The 22,772-nt window shown below is 37.2% G+C and overlaps 5 protein-coding genes across 5 annotated transcripts; 2 read left to right on the forward strand and 3 right to left on the reverse strand.

The window, feature by feature from the left end:
- Positions 1–86: 86 nt before the first annotated feature.
- On the forward strand, positions 87–4,082 carry LOC106391029 (DEAD-box ATP-dependent RNA helicase 51-like). Its single transcript, XM_048744544.1, has 13 exons — positions 87–245; positions 571–971; positions 1,060–1,245; positions 1,445–1,630; positions 1,962–2,045; positions 2,320–2,361; positions 2,444–2,512; positions 2,599–2,898; positions 2,999–3,037; positions 3,131–3,235; positions 3,312–3,380; positions 3,459–3,584; positions 3,676–4,082. The coding sequence occupies exons 2-13, from the start codon at positions 609–611 to the stop codon at positions 3,835–3,837; spliced, it is 1,731 nt and encodes a 576-aa protein (XP_048600501.1). The 5' UTR covers positions 87–245; positions 571–608; the 3' UTR covers positions 3,838–4,082.
- Positions 3,940–9,050, reverse strand: LOC106393502 (early nodulin-like protein 3). The gene is made up of 3 exons (XM_048743975.1): positions 8,885–9,050; positions 6,618–6,679; positions 3,940–4,585 (listed from the first exon to the last, which is right to left on the reverse strand). Exons 1-3 carry the CDS (start codon positions 9,048–9,050, stop codon positions 4,217–4,219), a joined length of 597 nt encoding a protein of 198 aa, XP_048599932.1. The 3' UTR covers positions 3,940–4,216.
- Positions 9,051–10,464: 1,414 nt separating this feature from the next.
- On the forward strand, positions 10,465–10,965 carry LOC125580034 (U3 small nucleolar RNA-associated protein 25-like). Its single transcript, XM_048743976.1, has 2 exons — positions 10,465–10,726; positions 10,838–10,965. Exons 1-2 carry the CDS (start codon positions 10,465–10,467, stop codon positions 10,963–10,965), a joined length of 390 nt encoding a protein of 129 aa, XP_048599933.1.
- Positions 10,966–15,286: 4,321 nt separating this feature from the next.
- LOC125580267 lies at positions 15,287–21,044 on the reverse strand. The gene has a single exon (XM_048744545.1). The coding sequence runs from the start codon at positions 20,200–20,202 to the stop codon at positions 16,615–16,617; it is 3,588 nt and encodes a 1,195-aa protein (XP_048600502.1). The 5' UTR covers positions 20,203–21,044; the 3' UTR covers positions 15,287–16,614.
- LOC106393503 lies at positions 16,126–16,482 on the reverse strand. Its single transcript, XM_013834200.2, has one exon. It carries the CDS (start codon positions 16,480–16,482, stop codon positions 16,126–16,128), a length of 357 nt encoding a protein of 118 aa, XP_013689654.2.
- Positions 21,045–22,772: the final 1,728 nt, after the last annotated feature.

Here is a 22,772-nt window from a genome sequence, read left to right on the forward strand (position 1 = left end):
CTTTACTTTGGGGTCGGAATCGAAACATTATTACTAATCAGGGGTTTTCCTCTCTAGATTTTATCCTTGAGAAAAGTTTTTTTTTTTTTCTTAAAAGTAAGTCGAAGGTTACACAACTTGCAACAGTCGTTAAACCCTAAACCCTTTATTTTTGTTTTTCTCTCTCCGCCGCTGTATCACACTCTCATATCTCTCGCTGGAGTTCTCTTCGCTATCGCAACCTTCAAGTAGTTTCGTTTCTTCATGTAAGTTTCTTCACTGTTCACTTTTCCAGTAGTAGTTCCTTCCTTTCCGAAGCTCTGTCTCGATACTGCGACTTGGTAATCCTAATTGCTGTTCTGTCGGTATTGTAACACACGAGCTCTTACTCATCTAGTCATCTTAGTTTGGTATATAAATCTTTAACCTTTGGATGTGAGAATCGAAATTGACGGTTTTTAGAGACTAATGGTTACAACACAGAACTCGTTTACAGACATCGTTTGATAGTGAAACTGTCTTAGAAGTGGACCTCTTTCACAAATTTAGAATTACTCTCAAAGTTTTGTTTTTTCTTCAACTTTGCTGCAGAGAGAGAGAGTTGATTGATTGAGATTTAGAGCTCAGACATGGTTGAGCTGGAGAAGAAATCCAGCGATGTGCTGAAGAAGAGGATCAGAAAGCGAAACCGTGGGAAGAAGAACGAGCTTCAAAAGGTGGAAGTAGAAGAAGAAGAAACCCATAACGTTGAGGAAAACGCTGATGAAATCAAAAAGAAGGTTAAGAAAGTGAAGAAGCTGCAGGGAAGAGGCAAAATCGAGGAAGAAGAAGAGGTGGAAGCAAAGGAAGAGGAAGTAGAAGAAGAAGAAGAAGAGAAGAAGATGGTGGTTGTAGCGAAAGGGATAATGACTAACGAAACTTTTGAATCCCTTGACTTGTCAGAGCAGACCTTCGAAGCTATTAAGGCGATGGACTTTAAACACATGACTCAAGTACGTAAAACCTTGGAACCCTTTTCTCATGTTTTATACCAGACTTTCAAAAACTAGTACATGTTTCTGAGTCTCTTAATCATTGTAGATTCAAGCTGGATCAATTCCTCCTCTTTTGGAGGGCAAAGATGTTCTTGGTGCTGCCAGGACTGGTTCTGGTAAAACCCTTGCTTTCCTCATTCCGGCTGTTGAGTTGCTCTTTAAAGAGCGCTTCTCCCCTCTCAACGGGACTGGTGTCATCGTTATTTGCCCCACAAGAGAACTTGCTATTCAGGTAAAAACTCTTTTCTTTCTCTACCATACTCTCATTCTGAGTAGATGAGTCTTGTTATTCTACTTGCAGTGAGGTTCTCAGCTTTCATGTAGATTACTCATTGCAAATGCTTTGGTTTTGTAAAGTGTGAATGTTGTTTTCTTAGTTACTACGGCCTCCCATCCCCATTTTTTACCATGTTTTTTTTTTGATATTTTAGACTAAAAATGTGGCGGAGGAGCTAGTGAAGCATCATTCACTGACTGTCAGTATGGTTATCGGTGGAAATAACAGAAGGTCGGAAGCACAACGTATTGCAAATGGTTCAAATTTGCTGATAGCAACTCCTGGGCGTCTTCTTGACCATCTTCAACATACCAAGGGTTTCATTTTTAAACACCTAAAGGTACTTTCCTTTTCATTGTTCTAATTGGCGCATGTTATTGTCTTATTTTTGACAAAGTGGATGTTGAAAATTCTGACTGTTGTCTTTCTATGAAAAAAATAATACAAGTAAAAGAGCCATAGATGAACTGTATACATCAGATTATGCTGTATTCATCTTGCCACCTCTGTCAGAGAGCTAGAGAAGGAATACTACATTATGTGTCGCTTATAACTTGATGTTTAGCCTGGCTTGTAGTCGTACTATTAGTTGAAAAATGTGATCACTTGACTTTGTGCAGTATATGATTCTAATGGATATGTATCTTTACATATGCTCCTTTAAATTGTAGTGCCTTGTGATTGATGAAGCTGATAGGATTCTGGAAGAAAATTTTGAGGAGGACATGAATAAGATTCTAAAAATTCTACCAAAGGTAAGTTACCTCTTTGTTCTCTTAATTAAGGTTAATCTAAAGAAGAATGAGAAAAGTAGATAAATGCAGACCTTTCAGTATCAGAGATTTCTTTTCTTTCCTTTCCTTTAAACAATATTCCCATGGTATTGCTATTCTCCTCAGCCAAAACCCACTAGCGAAATAGTTTTGTATGTTAAGATGTTTACACAAATCATGTGCCCCACCCAAAGTCTTTGGCATTACTACGGTTTGGATTTTTGTTCTGAATAAAGTTTTTACCATGTTTCTGCAGACTAGGCAAACCGCACTATTCTCTGCCACCCAGACTTCGAAGGTATTTTTCTGTTATCTTCGGTATTGTCATTCTTAGTTCTTGCTGTTACTTAATTATTCTTACTCTTTGTGTATCGTTGCAGGTTCAAGATCTTGCTCGAGTGTCATTGACGTCTCCTGTTCTTGTTGATGTCGATGATGGTAGACGCAAGGTATGAATCACAAGAAAAGCTCTCGTAATCAAATTTTAAAGACCATGCAACGGAGAATTTATTTAATAATTTTCCGAAACTGTTAGGTGACAAATGAAGGATTGGAGCAAGGCTATTGCGTTGTTCCGAGCGAAAAGAGACTTCTCCTTCTAATTTCTTTTCTGAAGAAGAACCTAAACAAGAAAATAATGGTGTTCTTCTCTACGTGCAAGTCGGTACAGTTCCATGCCGAAATCATGAAGCTAATCAACTTGGATAGCTGTGACATCCATGGAGGACTGGATCAGAACAGAAGAACTAAAACCTTTTTCGACTTTATGAAAGCAGAGAAAGGTATTTTGTTGTGCACTGATGTTGCTGCTCGTGGTCTCGACATTCCTGCCGTGGTACGTGTATGTTCTTACATTGATTACTAACACTTTTATTATACTCAATGAGTCAATAGTGTTACTAAAATCACATTGTGTTGAATCGTGTTTTATGTAGGACTGGATTATACAATATGATCCTCCAGACAAGCCAACGGTAGGAGATATACTTTGCTCTTCTGGTTTTTCTATATCCCGCTCTGTCTATTAATGTGCATCTAAGATTTTTTATGGTTGATGTTGTCTTCAGGAATATATCCACAGGGTTGGTCGAACAGCCCGTGGAGAAGGAGCAAAGGGAAAAGCATTGCTTGTCTTGATCCCTGAAGAGCTTCAATTTATTCGTTACCTTAAGGTATGAATGTTTTTTTTTAGAATCTTCTTGTGGTTAGACCTACTTGTTTTTAACTGATTTGTACTTAAACCCGCAGGCTGCAAAAGTACCTGTAAAAGAGCTTGAGTTCAATGAGAAGAAGCTTTTGAATGTGCGGTCCGCTCTGGTAATTGTTCTGATTCAGTCTTTTTGAATGTGTAGTTGGATTCGTTGTAAAACATCGTTTATTGTTCTTGTCCTGCAGGAGAAATATGTTGCCAACGACTATAATCTGAACAAGATAGCCAAGGAAGCGTACAGGGCTTATATCGCAGCATACAATTCACATTCTCTGAAAGATATCTTTAATGTTCACCGGCTAGATCTTCAGGTATAGTTCACACACAAATAAACTCTTGTTTTTTCTTGCAAGGTTGGAAGATATAACCAGGGTTTTCATATTTTGTCATGGGATGTCACAGGCGGTTGCTCTATCCTTCTGCTTCTCTTCGCCGCCAAAAGTGCATCTGAACATAGAAAGTGGAGCTGGAAAGGTGAGGAAGGCGAGGAATCAGCAAGGTCGCAATGGCTTCTCTCCTTACACTCCCTATGGCAAAGCCAAGTCCACACCCAAAGAGGCATGAAATGTCTTGACCTGACTAAAAAGATTATGATTACTTTGCTTGTTTCTGGTTTGGAAACCTTTGTTTTATCAATCACCACCAAGTTTTGCCCCAACTACTGTAGTTTTGTTTTAATTCAGATTGTTGTTTCTTGTACTTTTTTTTTTTTGTGTAACACATCTTGTACTACTCAGATCTCTGTGTTGTTATAAGAATGGTTTAATCAACTAATGGCAGCTTTCTCAAGAGATTATTTGCTTATGAAATATAGGAAACTGTAAAGAATCACATAATTAGGTAATATTAGACCTACAAGAAAAGTGAAAACATGTTGAATGAAACCTAGACCGGTCCGGTCAGTGTAGTTATTTGGAATGCTAAACCGGAACTAAAATCTGACCTAATGCCAAACCAAAACCGAAACAATAAGAACCACAAAGCTGGAACTAGTGAACTGGACAGCAGTTTTCAATGCACTGCTCTTCTTGTGAGTTGAAGCCGAAAGAGAGGAAAAAGAAGAGGAAGGAGAAGGAGAATCTGGGGAAGACTCGGTCTCCATGACTTTAATGATCATCTTCTGACCCTTTTCACACTGACCCGAGACACCACTAATGAAGTAAAACAAACCGGGACGGTCTAGTTTGAAAACCGTGTCTTGGTTGTTGGAATAGAGTTGCGGTTTAGTTGCCTTGCATTCCTTGTACTCGTCTTCTGACACCACCAATACTGAGTCTTTCTTGTATTTGAAACCTTCATCAAAAATAAAAATCTCTCATCGAGGTCTGTTAGTCTTGTCCACTTCTTGAGGGATAATTAATGTATTTGACTACGTATTTTACTCTCTTTTTTTTGAAACATTTGTGAAGACATTTTTCTTTTCTGAGCAAAATTTGTGAAAACATCATGACTTGGAAATTGTTGAGAAATATCCGATTTTGTGGGATATTTGCGTTTTGTTATGAACTACTATAAAACTTATCTGTATTATTATTTGAAAAGTGAATTTGTATATTTGTCATGTTCTTTTCTCCATGATTTTAAGTAGTTTTGCTTATTTGTCATGTTCCTGTAATTTTGATTAATGAGTCATTAAATTTATACTATTATTTTAATTTTGTTAAATAAGCAGAAGTAATGATTATGATAAAATTCTAAATCTTCTACTTGATCCAATCTTTAATATAATAGAATTTCTTCAAACTTATTATCTTCTAAATTTGGCATAGATACTAGATATACAACTCATATATTGTAGTATCTCTTTTTAATTTTTATTTTTTCATAATTATCAGATGCATGTGTTAAGATGATTAATATAATATAATAAAATTTAATGTTATTCTTCCATTATCAATCAGTCACAAGTTATCTATCTATTTTTATCAACAAATTTAATTTATCAAATTATTATAAATTTTAAAAATATATAAAAAAATTAATTAACACAAATAATACATCCCCTGTATATTAATAGAGAAACATTAAAAAAGTTATAACATGTAGTTTGTACTAATTAAAAAGTGCATTGCTGAGTTTTCACATAATTAGAATGCTAATTTTGCTTACGTGGCGGCTTGAGAATCAATTGAGAATTTTGTTAATCCAAAATTAAATTGTTAGAGAATGTTATATTATATAGTATGTCCATTATTGACCATTCATTTATCAAATTAAAATTATTATATATTTTTTCCTTAAATAAAACCTACGAAATTACCTAATATGATTAATATATATATATCAATTAATGATTTTAAATAATAAAGATTTTCTAACAATTTGTATATTTTCTATCATTTTTGTTTAATTATTTATTATTAAAATAAATTACATAATTACATAAATCATATAATAATAAAAAATAGATTTTTTTTGTATATGTTGTATTTTGAATTTTTGAAAACAAGTATAAATTACTAACATTGTTAAAAGTCTCAAATAAACTTTTGTGATCAAGGTCTAATTTTTTTCCACAATAAGATACAATGATTATAAAATCATATGAATAAATAATTTTATGTAATAGGTGTTCATGTTAATATATATATATATTTCATATCGTTTAAATTAAACTATATATCATATGAAAATACATATTTGTATTTTGATATATGCGTTGAATATATATTGAAAAGTTAACATTTTAATTTTGAAATCTTCATTGTTTTTTAAATGATTATAAATTATTGAAACCACTAAACATTCCACGTTAAAAAAAAAATCGTTGGTGTAAAATTTTGTTACACAAATATGCAAATAATCATAAAAGCAAATAATCATAAAATCATATGAGTAGAAACCTCATTTAATAAATATCCATATTAAAAGTATACTATATATCTATGTTAATATCATTTAAATTTAATTATATATCATATACGATAAATAAAATTGATTGTTTTGATTAATTTACCCTAAAATGATTGCGAATAAACAAGAACGATCATTTGATTTATATGCGCACACCAATTTATTACATAATAGTAACTGATTTCTTAGTCATAATATGCAGAAAAATATAAAATATTTATTCTGCAAAAGACGCGGACCTTAACCTAAGTATGTATCTATTTAATAATTTTAAATCTGAAACATTTTCTAAATCTCTGGCCAAAACAAAATAACGAAATGAAAATAAACTCAAAAATCAATATTAATATCGAGCAATAACCAAAATAAAAAAAAAACGACACAAAAATGAGAAAAATATTGAAGATAGATAGAATTGGCACGGTGAACGTAAACTTCTCGTAACCATAATTAACTTTTAAATTGCGACAGTAACAATTGTAATTTTTTACCTTTGTTGTGCAGAAGGAAAGTTGCAACGCTGGAGATGCAGATGAATGTAAATCATGGGAAGCTAAAATTAGAAAACAAAAACATGATTTTGCAAAGCTTGCTTTTGGAAAAAGTTGTGAGGTACCTTCTCTTGAAGCCAGATTTGTGTGGTGTGAATTCAAACGCATCAAGGGCAGAGTGGATTGAAACTCATAAATGCTTCTTAGGAGAACAGAAGGAAGAGATTCAATCAATTAAGGTAAGCAGGCTGCACAAGCTTACTTCAATATTCTTGTATGCTCTTTTACTTTGTTGATTAGCTATTGAAATCCACGGCTTTTCAAGCATAGGGGTTATGTCACTATTCTTTCCGCTCTTTTATCTGTGAACTGGATACGAAAGTTTGAGCTTTTGTTTCCCTATATGTGTGGGTTATAACAGAAACTTGAGAACCCCAAGACCAGAAGCTCATGGAAAAGCCATTTAAACGGGAACATATGAAAATTCGGTCTCCATAGCTTGGAACAAGTGGAAGATCGGTAGTCACGTTTAAAATGTTGATTTTGGTTTCAAGGATAAGGTGGGTTACTACTAACTAGATTCAAAATCATGACAAAGGATATTGCTTATGTCTGACCCTCTCAAAAATTAAATTTTTGCAAGCAAGATATGTTGGGTCAGTTTTTACATGATTAGTGCGTATGGGAGGATGAAGAAGATGAGTGATGTGGCTGGTTATGCCTTATTTCGGTTCGGATGGAGAAAGTAGGTTCGGAACGTACTTCAAGTTTTTACACAGATCTTATTCATGCTTACCCTGTTAGCATGTTGAAGCTAAGAAGCAAGGTAAGAACAACGAGTTCTGAAAATACAAGATGAACGGTCATCTTATAAAAAGACAATAATCTTACTGTTTTCTAAGTCATTAATCTATATTATAAACCATTATTGAATGATATACATGCGTAAGTTCATGCAGATATGACCATATATGCAAATATATTATTAATCATACACACAAAAGTATTGAGAAAAGGCAGAGTGAAGAAAGAAGTGAGATTTGATTAACTTCTCAATGGCTCTTATGTTAATTACATCCCAAAGAAGTATTGCCTTCACATGACAACTTACGTCTTATGTTTGTGACCAAGAATTTAGAGAATACATGCTATTACTATTCCTGAGTAACTCTGTTTCACACAGATATTCTCTCTTAGTTAATCAATGTTATAATCATAAGTAAGCATCTAGGAATCAAAAACATACATAAATCAAAAAAACTTTACCCAACAAGAGCAACCAAAACCAGTTTTGTCTTCAACTTGAAACTTAGGGGCCACACTTTCCTGTAAATATTAACCACCACAAAATTAAAACTATTTTTAAAAAATCTAAAATTTACAAAAATAGAATAAAATGTTTGGATCTTCTTTTCAGTTGTATCAAAGAGTAGTGATAGTAAAAAGTTAGCTTTCAAGAAGAAAAGCAAGACTGTAGGAGGACTTATGAGAATAAATTATGCAAAGGTGCAAAAGATTGCTAAAAAACAGGTCGACACTAAGAGACAACACAAATTTTCTATTTTCGTGGAAAACCTAAAAAGCAAAGATTTCTCTTTAAACAAAAATTAGAAAATCAGAAAGTCATTTTAAACCTTTTATGTGCTTTTATTTTGGATATCTTTATGTGGTTATGCGTTTGCTTGAGTTAAGATTTTCTCTCTGTATAATCTCACTTATTCTTTTTTTTTTTTTTGGCAGCACACTTATTCCTTTTGAAAACCATACATGCATTGCATATGTTTATAGCTTTTTGGAGAAGTTCAGATTTTTATTTATATTAAGACTTTTTTAAAACTATAGTTATTTTTATACAAGAGTTTTCAAAATTTGGTGTAAAATGAGATAAATATTTTTGTATTGTTATAAATTATTAAGTGGATGGCCCATAACCAATGACCAAGACAAGACCCAAACCGTGGCCAATGGAGGAGAGAGAAACGGTCGTCCGAGGAGAGAGAGTCGGCCTATCCTTTGGCCGACTTAGACATAGGATGTTTTTCTTTTTTCTCTGTTTTAGATATTTTCCTATTTCCTGTTGTATTAGGTTTTGGATAATTTCTTTTTTCCTATACTTTATAATTCCTATATAAGGAACCTCTGTTGATCATTAATAATACACAGATAATTCCCCATTCTTTTACAACACGTTATCATCACGATAGCCTCTAGATCCCTGAGACTAAATCGAAACCTCTAAACCTAAAAACCTAAGCCGGCGACCATACCTAAAAACCCTAGACACGTTCTTAGTTCATCCAAGAACTCAGACAATCCATCTCGAATCCTTGACGTTCTCAGCTCACGTCCCAGTTCAGAAGAACCTGTCCAGCTCGCGATCAAACCCGAGACGCGATCGCACCCGAGACGACCCGATCTCCTCGCAGCTCGCATCAGAGACAAGCCGACAGCCTGCGATCGTCCTCAGCTCGCGCCTGCACTCATCCACGACCCGATTGGAACCTACAAGCATCCGAATGATTCTCTCTCTCTCTCTAAAGGTGGTCCGGTTCTAAACCTCTACAAAGCAAAGGTATAACTTAATCTGAGAACCTAGAAAGATCAAAACCCTAATCCATTATTATGGAAACTTTGTTCTTGATGAAACCCTAGAAATTACAAATTTAAAATCGACAATCTCATAACTAGTAACATAGAAATGATTCCTTAGAACTTAATTGATTGTTCCTGATTTGAATTTGAGAAACCCTAAGTTTTGGAATCGAAACCCTAAACCCTAAAGGACTGAATCCGATTTTAATTGATTGAGTGTTTAATGATCTGAGGTTTTAAGATTGTTAGATTGATTGAAGTAATCTGATCTAGAATTTAAATCCTAAAGGCCTTGAAACCTTAATCTTGAAATTGAATCCTACTAGTGTTCAAATCGGAAACCCTAGGATTGTTTGCATACATATGAATCTGAATTGAATTGCATTCGTATTGTTTAAAAATCGGCCAGCATATAAAACATACGAATTCGAATCTGATTACATTGATAAAGCATATGGCCGTGTGGCCTTAATCTCTCTGTCATACATAGAATCATAAATTATGATTGTTCGCACCATGGTCAAGTAGATTTACATATCCGACCCTATTGTTTGACTACATGGCCGTGTGGCTTGATTGTTCGCACCATGGTCGATTAGATTGATTGTTTTCATAAATGCGTAAGACAAGTTTGTGGCCGAGCTTGTTAATATACCATGCGGCCACATGATCACATTGTGAACCTAAATTGAAATGATAATGTGATTCAGATGTCGAAAATCTCAAATAGAGACTATGCAGCCCTTAATCTCTCCGGAGATAACTACTTGAAGTGGGCGCTAGATACAAAGATCAGTTTAAGGTCAAAAGGACTTGGTGATACTATCATCAAGGGCAACAATGAGACCGATAAGAATCGGTACATGCTATAAGTATTATACGCCATCACCTCATTGAAGGTATAAAAGATCAGTACATTACGATGGAAAATCCACTAGAGCTTTGGGATGTTTTACAGCATAGATATGATCACCAGAAAACAGTGTTACTCCCAAAGGCTAGAAATGACTGGAAGAATCTAAGATTCATGGATTATAAGTCAGTGGATGAGTACAATTCGGTCTTGTTTAAGACGGTCTCGATGCTGAGACTTTGTGGTGAAGTGGTAACCGAAGAAGAGTTACTTGAGAAAACATTCTCTACGTTTCATTCCTCAAACATAATACTGCAGCAGCAGTACCGAATGAAAGGCTTCGCCACATACACTGATCTGATCTCGTGCCTGCTACTGGCCGAGGCAAACAACGAGCTCCTGATGAAGAACAGTGAAGCTAGACCGGTTGGAACAGCCCCATTACCAGAGGCCAATGAAGTTGAAAAGAAAAATCCCAACGAGTGCAATTACATCCAGAATGATAAGAGATCACACGGCAAAGGCCGAGGTGGATACAGGAACCGTGACAATTACTCGAATGGCCGAGATAGATACTTGACCGGCCGGAAAGGAAACCACAATAACCGTGGTCGTGGTTCCAATCCCGGCCGTGGTCGAGGCGGTTATGGCCGAGGTCGAGGCGGTATATCCAAACCGTCTTACTCGACCAAATCCGTTTGTCACAGATGTGGGATGAGCAACCATTGGGCCAAGAATTGTAGAACTCCTAAGCACTTATGTGAGCTCTACCAAGAAAGTATTAAGGACAAGAACCCGGAGGCTCATATGGTACATGATTCCGGATATGAGGCTGATAGAGAATCTGATGTTGCTAATGACGACCTGATAGATTTTGAGACTTCTGATTGTCTCAAAGACTAAAATTTTCGATACGACTTGTTTTATTGCTTTATGGTTGTTTTATGATTGCTTTGGTGTTTTTATTTTTGGTGTTTAAACTTATAATAAGAAAACTTTAAAGTTTTATAAAGTCTCTGAGAAATGAAATCTTATTTATAGAAATGAATGATGAGATGAGCATACTCGTGGTGGATAGTGACACAAGTTATACAATACTTAGAGACAAAAGATATTTCTTAAATCTCACAATGCAAAGTGCAAACGTACACACCATTGCAGGTGTAGCCGGCCTGATTGAAGGTCACGGCCAGGCATATGTATTAATGCCTAAGGGCACTCATCTAGAGATCAAAAATGCCTTGTATTCCCCAAGCTCTAAAAGAAGCTTATTGAGTTTCAAAGACATAAGATTGAATGGTTTCCATCTTGAAACATGGGAAGAAGGAAATAAAGAATTCCTTAACATAATTTCGATCACCAAAGGCTATAAAAGGATCCTAGAAACCTTACCTGCAATGTCTACTGGCCCATACTATGCAAAGGTCAGTATGATCGAGGCGAATGCCTGCGACAATTTCACCTTATGGCATAACCGGCTTGGTCATCCCGGTACTAACATGATGCGAAAGTTGATGATGAATTCACAAGCGCACACGTTCAAAGGAGTTGTCCCATACAATCTCACATGTGCAGCATGTGCACAAGGGAAACTCATAACCAGGCCATCACCAGCCAGAGTTAATAAAGAGATCATAAACTTTCTGGAAAGAATTCAGGGAGACATATGTGGACCAATACACCCACCTAGTGGGACGTTTAGATATTTCATGGTCCTGATTGATGCATCGACCAGATGGTCGCATATCTGTCTACTGTCCACACGAAACTTGGCATTTGCACGCCTGCTTGCTCAAATAATAAGACTGAGAGCACACTTTCCAGACTTCCCTTTAAAGACTATACGTCTTGACAATGCTGGTGAGTTTACGTCCCAGACGTTTAATGACTATTGTATGTCCATGGGGGTAAGTGTAGAACACTCTGTGGCACATGTACATACACAGAACGGCTTGACCGAATCATTCATTAAACGTATCCAGCTGATAGCCAGACCATTGCTCATGCGGTCTCAGCTCCCGGTATCAGCGTGGGGACATGCCGTATTACATGCAGCAGAACTGATTCGCATCATGCCATCTAGTGAGCATAGATATTCACCATCCCAGTTACTCTCGGGTCATTAGCCAGACGTGTCCCACATCAAAACATTTGGATGTGCCGTCTACGTTCCAATTGCTCCACCACAGAGAACTAAAATGGGACCACAAAGGAGGATGGGAATATACGTAGGATATAACTCCCCAAGCATTATAAAGTATCTAGAGCCAACAACCGGTGATTTGTTTAAGGCCAGATACGCAGACTCACAGTTTGATGAGTCCACATATCCGACCTTTGGGGGAGATAACGGCCTGTTGAGCAAAGAAACCGAATGGTCTCGACCATCAATATCTTGTCAAGATCCTCGGACTAAAGAATGTGATATGGAAGTCCAAAAGATTATACATCTTCAAAAGCTAGCTAATCAACTGCCAGATTCATTTGCTGACCCAAATCGAGTGACAAAATCGTATATCCCAGCTTGTAATGCACCAATACGAATAGATGTCCAGAAGAGACAAGGTCAAGTGGCTACAGAGTCTAAACAATGTCTCAAACGTGGTAGACCTATTGGTTCCAAAGATAAACAGCCTCGGAAGTTCAAGAGAGGTGCTGGATCCGAGAGCATCAAGGAAACCGTCCAGAACATTAATGGACCGGCCGAGCCGACCCAGACGGTCGAGCAAAGTGAGCCGGCCATGCCAAATGATCCGACCGTTCCATATGATGGGGTTCGGGACGCCAAACTTCATGGGACAACAGGGCCGGACAATCAAGAGATCTCTATAAATTATATAATGTCTGGAACGAAATGGAACATAAATGATATCGACGTCGATGATATATTTGCTTATAAAGTAGCACTTGAGATCATGGAAAAAGATGAGGATCTAGAACCCACGTCCATATATGAATGCATGCAAAGATCAGATTGGATCAAATGGAAAGAAGCTATAAACGTGGAGTTAGAATCATTAAAGAAAAGAGGCGTTTTTGGCCCTATAACCGTGACACCTAGAGATGTCAAACCAGTGGGATACAAATGGGTCTTTATGAGAAAGAGAAATGAGAAAGGAGAAGTAGTGAGATACAAAGCACGGCTTGTAGCACAAGGATTCTCACAGAGACCAGGAATAGATTATGAGGAAACTTATTCCCCTACGGTGGACGCAACTACATTACGATATTTGATCAGTCTGGCCGTGAAAGAGAAGCTTGATCTGCGCCTAATGGATGTAGTAACAGCGTATCTGTACGGTCCACTGGATAATGAAATTCATATGAGAGTTCCAGAGGGTATTAAGCTCAAAGATAAGAAAGGTTCTCGAGAAAAACATTGCATTAAGCTGAATAAAGCCTTGTACGGTTTGAAACAATCAGGTCGAATGTGATACAACAGATTATCAGAGTACCTAATGAAAGAGGGTTATAAGAACGATCCAATAAGTCCATGTATTTTTATAAAGAGATTTGACAGAAAGGGCTTTGTGATTATGTCTGTCTATGTGGACGACCTGAATGTAATTGGAACCCTGGAGAGATTTCCCGAACAGTCGAATGTATAAAGAAAGAATTCGAAATGAAAGACTTAGGAAAAACTAAGTTCTGTTTGGGACTGCAATTTGAGTATGTGGATAATGGAATCTTTGTGCATCAAAAGACATATACAAAAAAGATACTCAAGCAGTTCAATATGGACAAGACTCATTCCTTGTCGAGTCCTATGGTCGTGAGGTCCTTAGACCTTGAGAAGGACCCATTCGGACCAAAGAAGCCGGACGAGGAGACACTCGGACCGGAAGTGCCTTACCTAAGTGCCATTAGAGCCTTAATGTACTTGGCTAGTCATACTAGACCGGACATTAGTTTTGCCGTGAGTTTACTGTCTAGATTCAGTTCATGTCCGACACTTAGGCACTGGAATGGAATAAAATATATGTTCAGATATCTGTAAGGAACAACCGACCTCAGATTGTTCTATATGAGCCGACAGGAGATAGCTTGGCCGGATATGCAGATGCTGGGTACTTATCTGACCCACACAATGCTAGAGCTCAGACAGGTTATGTGTTTATACACGGTGGGGCTGCAGTAAGTTGGCGGTCCACAAAACAAACCTTAGTGGCAACATCATCTAATCATGCCAAGATCATAGCCATGTATGAAGCAAGCCGAGAGCTTGTGTGGTTGAGGAACATGACCGGCCATATCCTAAAGGAGAGTGGCCTGGCCGTGGGAAAGGAAAAGGAAGAACCAACGATCATCTATGAGGACAATGCAGCTTGCATAGCTCAGCTCAAAGATGGATACGTTAAGGGAGATAGAACGAAACACATCTTGCCCAAGTTCTTCTTCACCCACGACCTGCAGAAGGCTAAAGAAGTTCAAGTGGTTCAAGTTCGGTCCAGTGACAATTCGGCCGATCTGTTCACCAAGTCTCTGCCAACCTCAACATTCAGGAAGCTGGTTCATCAGATAGGAATGCGCCAGCTGAAGGATATTCAGTGATGCCTTCATCAGGGGGAGTGTCATGTGTTGTACTCTTTTTCCTGTCTACGGTTTCTATTTTTTCCCACCTTGGGTTTTTGGTTTTCCTAGAAAGGTTTTAATGAGGCAACGTCGTGCATGATACAAACCCATATGGTTATGGCATCCAAGGGGGAGTGTTATAAATCATTAAGTGGATGGCCCATAACCAATGACCAAGACAAGGCCCAAGCCGTGGCCAATGGAGGAGAGAGAGACGGTCATCCGAGGAGAGAGAGTCGGCCTATCCTTTGGCCGACTTAGACATAGGATGTTTTTCCTTTTACTCTGTTTTAGATCTTTTCCTATTTCCTATTGTATTAGGTTTTGGATAATTTCCTTTTTCCTATACTTTGTAATTCCTATATAAAGAACCTCTATTGATCATTAATAATACACAGATAATTCTTCATTCTTTTACAACATGTATGACATGTGAAATAAGACCAATTCAAAATCCCGTAAAGGTTTGATATGTCACTGTATAACTTTTTGTTTTGAAAATATGAGATAATTAATAAACAAATATTAAAATATTCTACTAATATATATATATATATATATATAAACAGATATTTTAGGATAATTAATAAACAGATATATATATATATATATATATATATATATATATACTTATCATTATATTTAGGATATTCAATTAATAAACAGATATTAGCAATATATATTAATAAGTTCTACCAAAAATATCATAATTACTTATATCTTATATTTAGTTTATAATTTTAATGACTAAATATTATAGCACTTTTTCTGATTCTTATTGGAAATATTGATCTCAATATAGATTATTACAATTTTAAAATTAAGATTAAAGGTAAAGCAACATTGAAAATAAATGTCATAAAATGTAAATTGTATACTTCTGTTAAATATTTTTATATATTTTGAAAATTAAATAATCATATTCCTAACCTAAAATAAATTAATTTGTATTTGTACATGACGAACAACAAATTATTTTCTGATCCGTAAAATCACAAATATTGTCAAAATAATATATTTAAAACCAAAATAGTAAATGTTATATAAAATAAAAAATGAAAATTAAATAAAAATAAAAATATCAAAAACATATGGAAGCATGAAAAATAGGATAAAAACATGAAAACATTAAAATTTAAAAATTTAAAAATACAAAACATAATATAAATACAATCTATCTAAGAAATCTAAATTATAGTGAATATATAATGTTTTTATGTATTGTTATTTGTTGATGTTTTATGGGTTGTGATTGTTTATAATCTTTTCAATGCAGTGGATTTTTTCAGTCTACAAATACAAAATGTGTTTAATTTCAAATCCACATTTCATAATTTGATTATTACTACAATGATTTTAATAGTAAATCTACATTCCACAAATACAACTATAAAACAAAAGAATATAATTTAATACATCGATTACCAATATAAATATTAAAAATTTAATTTAATTTTTTTTTTTTTTTTACAACAAAAGGCTATAACGAAACTAAGTAGGTTCCTGATCCAAGAGCCACCTTGGAGGAATCGAATCAACATAAACCATAGCAGCAGGCTGATTTCTAGCACCTCGTGTCAGCTTGTCCGCCAATGTATTTTGTGCCCTCGGAATATGCTGAATAGTGAAGGGATGAAAAAATTCCTTACATCGTAGAAACTCCTCCATGTGTGTAGTGAACGCTGGCCATTCTGTTGGTGTAGACACCATCTTCACCAGTTGAGAGCAGTCAGTTGCAAACACCACTTCTGAGATTCGTAGGGTCTTCATGCACTCCATCGCCCATATCAAAGCTTCACATTCTGCATGTAAAGGTGATAGATTTTTGCGAATAGACATGGCACCCATCATAGTATCAGTAGATCCACCTGCTTCATAAAACCATCCTTGTCGTGTGCACAAATCTTGTGCCCTCCAAGATCCATCGATATAACATCTACTTTTATCACCTATGATAAGATGATCCACATTTTGTAATGATCATGTATTTGGAGGATCTTTAGTTTGTGATTCTGCCCACATAACACTTTCAATTTGTGCGGTCTGGAGTAGATCGAAAGGATCCCATGTTTGATTTTTGAAAAAATTTCCATTCCTATTTTTCCAAATAAACCATAGAATCCAGGGAAAATATCTCAAATCTGGTTCTTTTGGTAATCGCCAAAACAGATAGTCCATGTTTGTAAAAATGGATGAGGTCGGGAAAATTCCTGGAGAAGACGGTACATTAGATAGTGCCCAAATTTGAAGTGCGAAAGGACATTCAAATAACACATGATTAATGGATTCTTCCTCAGCCCCACACATCTGACATTGCATATCACATTTAATTCCACGTAAGTGGAGATTCTTATATACCGGTAAGCAACCAGAAATTATTTGCCAGACAAAATGTTTCAATTTTGGTGAACACTGCAATTTCCAAGAATGTGCCAGTAAAGGTTTAGTATTTGGCCCCATGTCCAAATTAGTTTGTCCCATATCAGGATATAATTTCTCAGTACGATATCCAGATTTAACTGTATATCTACCGTGATCCGTAAAATGCCAGCCATAAGTATCCGCCTTAGGGTTTCGACTAATTGCTAGACTCAATATGGTACTCACATCGTCCTGATGAACATATGCGTTGAGTAAATCCAGATTCCAAGACAGAGTTACTGGATTAATAAGATCCTCCACCTTAAGTAATGGATTCAAAAATTGATTCGAAAATTTTGGGGTTGCTGACCTCGAGCGAGGAGCGGGGATCCAAGGATCATTCCAGACTAAAATGCTTGAACCTGTTCCCACTCTTTTGATTAGCCCTTTATTAACCAGAGGTCTAGCGGATGTAATACTTCTCCATCCATAAGAGGGAGAGTATGATCTGACGGGATCCAAAGGATCTGATTTCCGATAATAGCGTCCTTTGAAGACTCTTGCAAACAGCGAATCCGGTTTATCGATTAAACGCCATAGCTGTTTTGCTAATAAAGCCGTGTTAAAATTCTGAATATCTCTAAAACCGATGCCCCCTTCAGCTTTATCCTTACATAACTTATCCCACGAAAACCAATGCATACCTTTTGAGTTTCCGCTACCACCCCACCAAAAATAAGCAACTGTACTCGTAAGTTTCTTAGTCACCGTTTTTGGTAGACGAAAACAAGACATCACATGAGTTGGCATGGGAGATGCCACTGATTTAATTAAAACCTCTTTGCCACCCTTCGTAATAAATCTGAGAGTCCAATGATTGACCTTGTTATTAACCCTTTCATTAAGAAAACCAAAAATCTGTGTTTTAGAGCCCCCCAGACTCTCTGGAATCCCCAGATAAGTTCCCATACCACCTAGTATAGTTATACCTAATATCTGCTGTACCTCCAATCGTGTTGACTCAGGTACCTTATGTCCAAATTGTATGGACGATTTCGAAAAATTAATCTGTTGTTCTGAGGCACCTTCATAATCTTTCAAAATCTGTAGAATGACCTCGCATTCTTGTTTATTAGCTTTGCAGAAAAAAAGGCTATCATCCGCAAATAATAGATGAGAAATTGCCGGACTTCCACGTGCAATTTTTTGCCCAGTTAATAATTTTTCCTCTTCTTTCTTCTTAATATTTGCTATTAATGCTTCAGTGCACAGAATAAATAAATATGGTGACAAAGGGTCACCTTGCCGCAAGCCTCTATGCGGTATAATATGTCCCTTTGGGTGACCATTAATTAAAATCTTATATTGTACCGAAGAAATGCAGGACATTATCCGAGCAACCCATTGGTGTGCAAAACCCAGTTTTAATAAGATAGCCTCAACAAAAGGCCATTCAACTCTATCATATGCCTTGCTCATATCCGTTTTTATAGCCATAAATTTCTCTTTACATGAGTTATTTGTCCGTAAACCATGGAACATCTCCTGCGCTATTAAAATATTATCCGAAATCAGCCTCCCAGAAACAAAAGCAGATTGTGTTTCTGAAATCAGGTGAGGCAAAAACTTCTTTAACCGTTGACATAACACCTTCGAAATAATTTTATATCCAACATTACATAAACTGATGGGACGCAGCTCCGTCATTCTGCTTGGCCTCAATGTCTTTGGAATACGACAAATATTGGTCATGTTTATTCTTTCATCCAAAGATCCCGTTCTGAAAAACTCGTTAACCATATCAGTAATATATGTTTTAATAATCGACCAAGCTTGCTGGAAGAATAATGCCGTCATTCCGTCCGGCCCCGGTGCCTTCTTCGGATGCATCATAAATAAAGCCGATCTCACTTCCTCTTCTGATGCCCAAGAAGTTAAAGTCCTATTTTGATCCTCTATTATCAAAGTAGGTACCGCATTTAAAAATTCATCATAATCTGTCGGTGATGTTGTGGAGAAGAGGTCATTAAAATAATCAACCGCAACTCCTTCAATCTCTGCTTCTGATGTAACCCAGTCACCCCCACTGTTATGTAAACCCACAATTTTATTATGTATTCTCCTCTGTTTAGTCAGCGCATGATAAAACTTGGTGTTACGATCCCCTTTGGCATGCCAAGTTGCTCTACACTTCTGTTCCCAATAAAGTTCTTCATCTCTATAAGCCTCTTTTAATTTCCTGGACACCTCTAATACCTCCTCATATGTTTTAGTATTGTCACTCTGAATTTCTTCTAAAGCCTTCTGCAGCGAATTTATTTTTTCCTTACCATATGGAGGATTGTTTTTCCTCCAAACAGATATTTCATGCCGACAGTTAACAATTTTATCAACAACACCCGAATTAAACCGTGTGTTTCCGTTAGACCACCCATGTGCAATGGAATCCATAAGCCCTTCCATACCAATCCAACGCTTATCAAACCGAAATTGATTCCTAGTTTTGATTAATTTCTCATCCAAACTTGTAACGATGGGCCTATGATCCGAACCTATCATACCTAGATATTCCACAAAAGATGACGGGAATAGATTATGCCATTCGACATTCCCTAAAGCTCGATCTAATCTACACCGGACCGTTTGTCCTTGTCTCTTCCCGCTCCATGACAAAGTATTTCCCTTAGAAGGAAATTCTAAGAGACCACAATTTTCAATCATATTATTAAATTGTAAAAAAGTTGATGCATGCCGAAGCGCTCCCCCATCTTTCTCATGGTTACCCGTTATCTCATTAAGATCGCCAATAACAAACCATGGTTCCACTCTACTTATACCAATTCGGGTAAGACGTTCCCAGACCTGATGACGAAGATCCTGAACCGGCTCCCCATATACAAAATATATAAAAAAAATTTTCCCTTTATAACTTGTTTCGACATCTATAATTCGATTGCTCGAGTAAAGTATTGTAACCGGAGACTCATGACTATGGTACAAAGCCAATCCTCCACTTCTCCCAATAGGATCTACTGTGTGCAAATATTGGTATCCAAAATGAAATTGGAAATTTTGAACAAAGTTAAAACATTGTTTCATTTCAGACAAAAAGAGAAACGCCGGTCTATGTTTGTGCCATATTTCTCTCAAGTAACTGATTGTATACTTACTTCCCATTCCCCGACAATTCCAACTTAGAATTTTCATATCAAAACTTTCTTTTTAGTTATATAAACTTCCTTTACTAAATCCGTGTGATATTTGACTCCCAACCAAATTATCACCTTAAATCCCGTCCGAAAAATTTTTGTCTTGGGAAAACCCCTTATCCACCATAACAAACCATCTCTTATAACAAGTCCCCACCTATTGTCTTGTCAGTCCTTACCATGATATTGAAAAACACATGTCGTTCGTATAGTTGTCTTTCCACAGAACACATCACCTCGATCCCCATATGGAAACATAAAGATTATAGCCACAAAAACATCAAAAATCAATGCAAAATGAATAGGACCTGATGTATATAAGACAAAAAACATGCAGTTACGTACATCTAATAAAACCATCCATACATACAAGCTGTCTGTGAGCACAATCTGATTACCCATTCCACACGCTCCCCATACCATAACAATAATGAACATAATACTCTCAACTAGACAGTCATAAGACCACATCGTATTATCATGGCCGAAAACCATTCCCCATAATCTGAAAACTAGTTCAACAAAACTTGGAATATCTTAAATAACCACATGAACAAAAATAATACCACAACTATATGAACTATAAATACCGCAATATAGCCAGCCCCACTCCCAATCATAACACTCCAAAGAGCTGCAACCATAGCATATATCACAACTACATTCCAAAGAGCCCCAGTCCCAACCACAACATATACCACAAGAGCCGCATAGACCACTCCACTTATTACACTTCGTACACCTCTTGTCATAAATCATGACTGCTCCATAAAATATACTTGTTGGACTAAAGTCCTCACAACCACACACCACAAGAGGAACCAGAGACATACCAGTAAACTCCAAAAACCTAGCCCGAACAAAAGACCAAGTTCTTTTCCTAAACATATACAAGAAGCATCTAATATTCCTACCATCCACTATACATTCCTCAATCCACTTAAAGCCTAGAGTCAAGGAGAACCTATATCCTCGCGATTCCAACAAAACACCACCGACATGACCATCCATTGTCAATACAATCAAACCACTAAAATCAACACAATAAACACTAGAACCAACTCTTTTATTCCATACCTCTAACATCCTCAGAGACAACATAAACCAAGGAAATAAAATAGGAGTAGAGATAGACTTTATATCAAAAGCCATACACTTATTCTTAATAATATTAAATTAAAGGAACCAGAGCAAATTCAAATGATCAGTCCTGGGCTGGTTTCGCCTTGACCAAAGCCTTCTTAGTAGGAAGCGGTCCCTTGTCCCCCGCCTTATGACCTTGATTTGCCATAGCCTTCTTCCTTGGAGAGACCAAGCTCTGAACCAACCTCTTCTTCGCATTCCCTCCCATCGCAGCAGCCATGAGCTTTCCAGCCTTCTTCTTTGCAGCCTGATTGTCTTTCTCACCTGCCACCTCCATCATTTCATCAGTTGAGAAAGCCTCCTCAATCTCCATAGATTTTACCTCCGCTGAGACATCTTGAGCAAGCCCTGCCTCCTCCTCCCCATCCTCCATCATTTCCAACTCGAAGAGGCCATCTTCCTCATCTAGACCCGCCACCATCTCCCCGATCACCTCATCTTCCTTGCTCTCTATCTCCAATGTCTGCTTCCCACCATTCTCCACAGTTGAAAGCACCATCCCATTCTCTTCCTTCAGATCCTTATTTTCCACAGTGGCGGCAACTTCAGTTGCAGCCTGATCATCTCCTAACAGTTCCCGAGGACCTTCCTCTCCAATCTCATTGTCAAACAAAAGGGCCTTGCACGCCTTTGACCCTGAAGCCTCTCCACTTTCACCACTCTTGAAGGCCTCTAGCATCAGTTTCTGTTGCGGGTCCAGATGAGCTCCAAAATCCTGATTGCGCAGGCCATTAAGACCACCAGTGGCCATAGCATAGCTATCCCTTAGTTCTTGAGGTGGCAGATAACACGCATTCCTAATATATTTCGCCGTCGATCTCCCTTGCTCCTTACTCCTCCTCCCTGGACCAAATTTACCACTGGTAACTTGTTTACCACCCTCATACACAACGCCTTTCCCTTTGACATCTTGCTTTCCAGAGACATGTTGGCTGTTCCTCCTAACATCCCCACTAGAGTTAGTCTCCAATGCTTTAGACTCCACTGCCCCTTTATAGCTCAAAGCTTTCCCTCCTTGATCCGGCTTTTCATCAGCTGGGCCATCACCTTTCTCTTCCTTCACCCCATTTGAGATAGGGCACTTGGACTGATCATGTGTCAATCTTGAGCACATTCTACAGAAACCGTGGAGACGTTCATACCTCAGCGCGACCACTGTCTCCTCCCCACTGTGAAATTCCACCGTAATGGAAAACACTAATGGTTTAAAAGCATCCAAAGTTACACGCACCTTCCCTTCATTGATCTCAATGGCATCATCTCTCCGAACCACTCCCAAAGCTTCCCCAATGCTCTTGAAAGTTGGCTCCGCCCAAAAATGTAGTGGAACCCCAATAGCCCTCACCCAAAAAGTGATCTTAGATGGATAATTATCCTCCACCACCGGTTCCCATCTCACAATGGAGAGCATCCAATTATCAAAAT

Source organism: Brassica napus, chromosome C1 (assembly GCF_020379485.1).
Source record: "Brassica napus cultivar Da-Ae chromosome C1, Da-Ae, whole genome shotgun sequence".
In the NCBI taxonomy this organism is placed as follows: domain Eukaryota; kingdom Viridiplantae; phylum Streptophyta; class Magnoliopsida; order Brassicales; family Brassicaceae; genus Brassica; species Brassica napus.

Excerpts from the sequence above, each read along its gene's own strand:
- LOC106391029 (XM_048744544.1), top strand. The coding sequence starts at position 609 with ATGGTTGAGCTGGAGAAGAAATCCAGCGATGTGCTGAAGAAGAGGATC. Across the intron at positions 2,046-2,319 it reads TTCTAAAAATTCTACCAAAG|ACTAGGCAAACCGCACTATT; the intron begins GTAAGTTACCTC and ends ATGTTTCTGCAG. Across the intron at positions 3,236-3,311 it reads AATTTATTCGTTACCTTAAG|GCTGCAAAAGTACCTGTAAA; the intron begins GTATGAATGTTT and ends TTAAACCCGCAG.
- LOC106393502 (XM_048743975.1), bottom strand. The coding sequence starts at position 9,050 with ATGCGAGCTGCGAGGAGATCGGGTCGTCTCGGGTGCGATCGCGTCTCG. Across the intron at positions 6,680-8,884 it reads AACGTGTCTAGGGTTTTTAG|CTTCCCATGATTTACATTCA; the intron begins GTATGGTCGCCG and ends TTCTAATTTTAG. Across the intron at positions 4,586-6,617 it reads TTTCCTTCTGCACAACAAAG|ATTTTTATTTTTGATGAAGG; the intron begins GTAAAAAATTAC and ends CCTCGATGAGAG.
- LOC125580034 (XM_048743976.1), top strand. The coding sequence starts at position 10,465 with ATGAAGAACAGTGAAGCTAGACCGGTTGGAACAGCCCCATTACCAGAG. Across the intron at positions 10,727-10,837 it reads TTATGGCCGAGGTCGAGGCG|AAAGTATTAAGGACAAGAAC; the intron begins GTATATCCAAAC and ends AGCTCTACCAAG.
- LOC106393503 (XM_013834200.2), bottom strand. The coding sequence starts at position 16,482 with ATGGGTGCCATGTCTATTCGCAAAAATCTATCACCTTTACATGCAGAA.
- LOC125580267 (XM_048744545.1), bottom strand. The coding sequence starts at position 20,202 with ATGAAAATTCTAAGTTGGAATTGTCGGGGAATGGGAAGTAAGTATACA.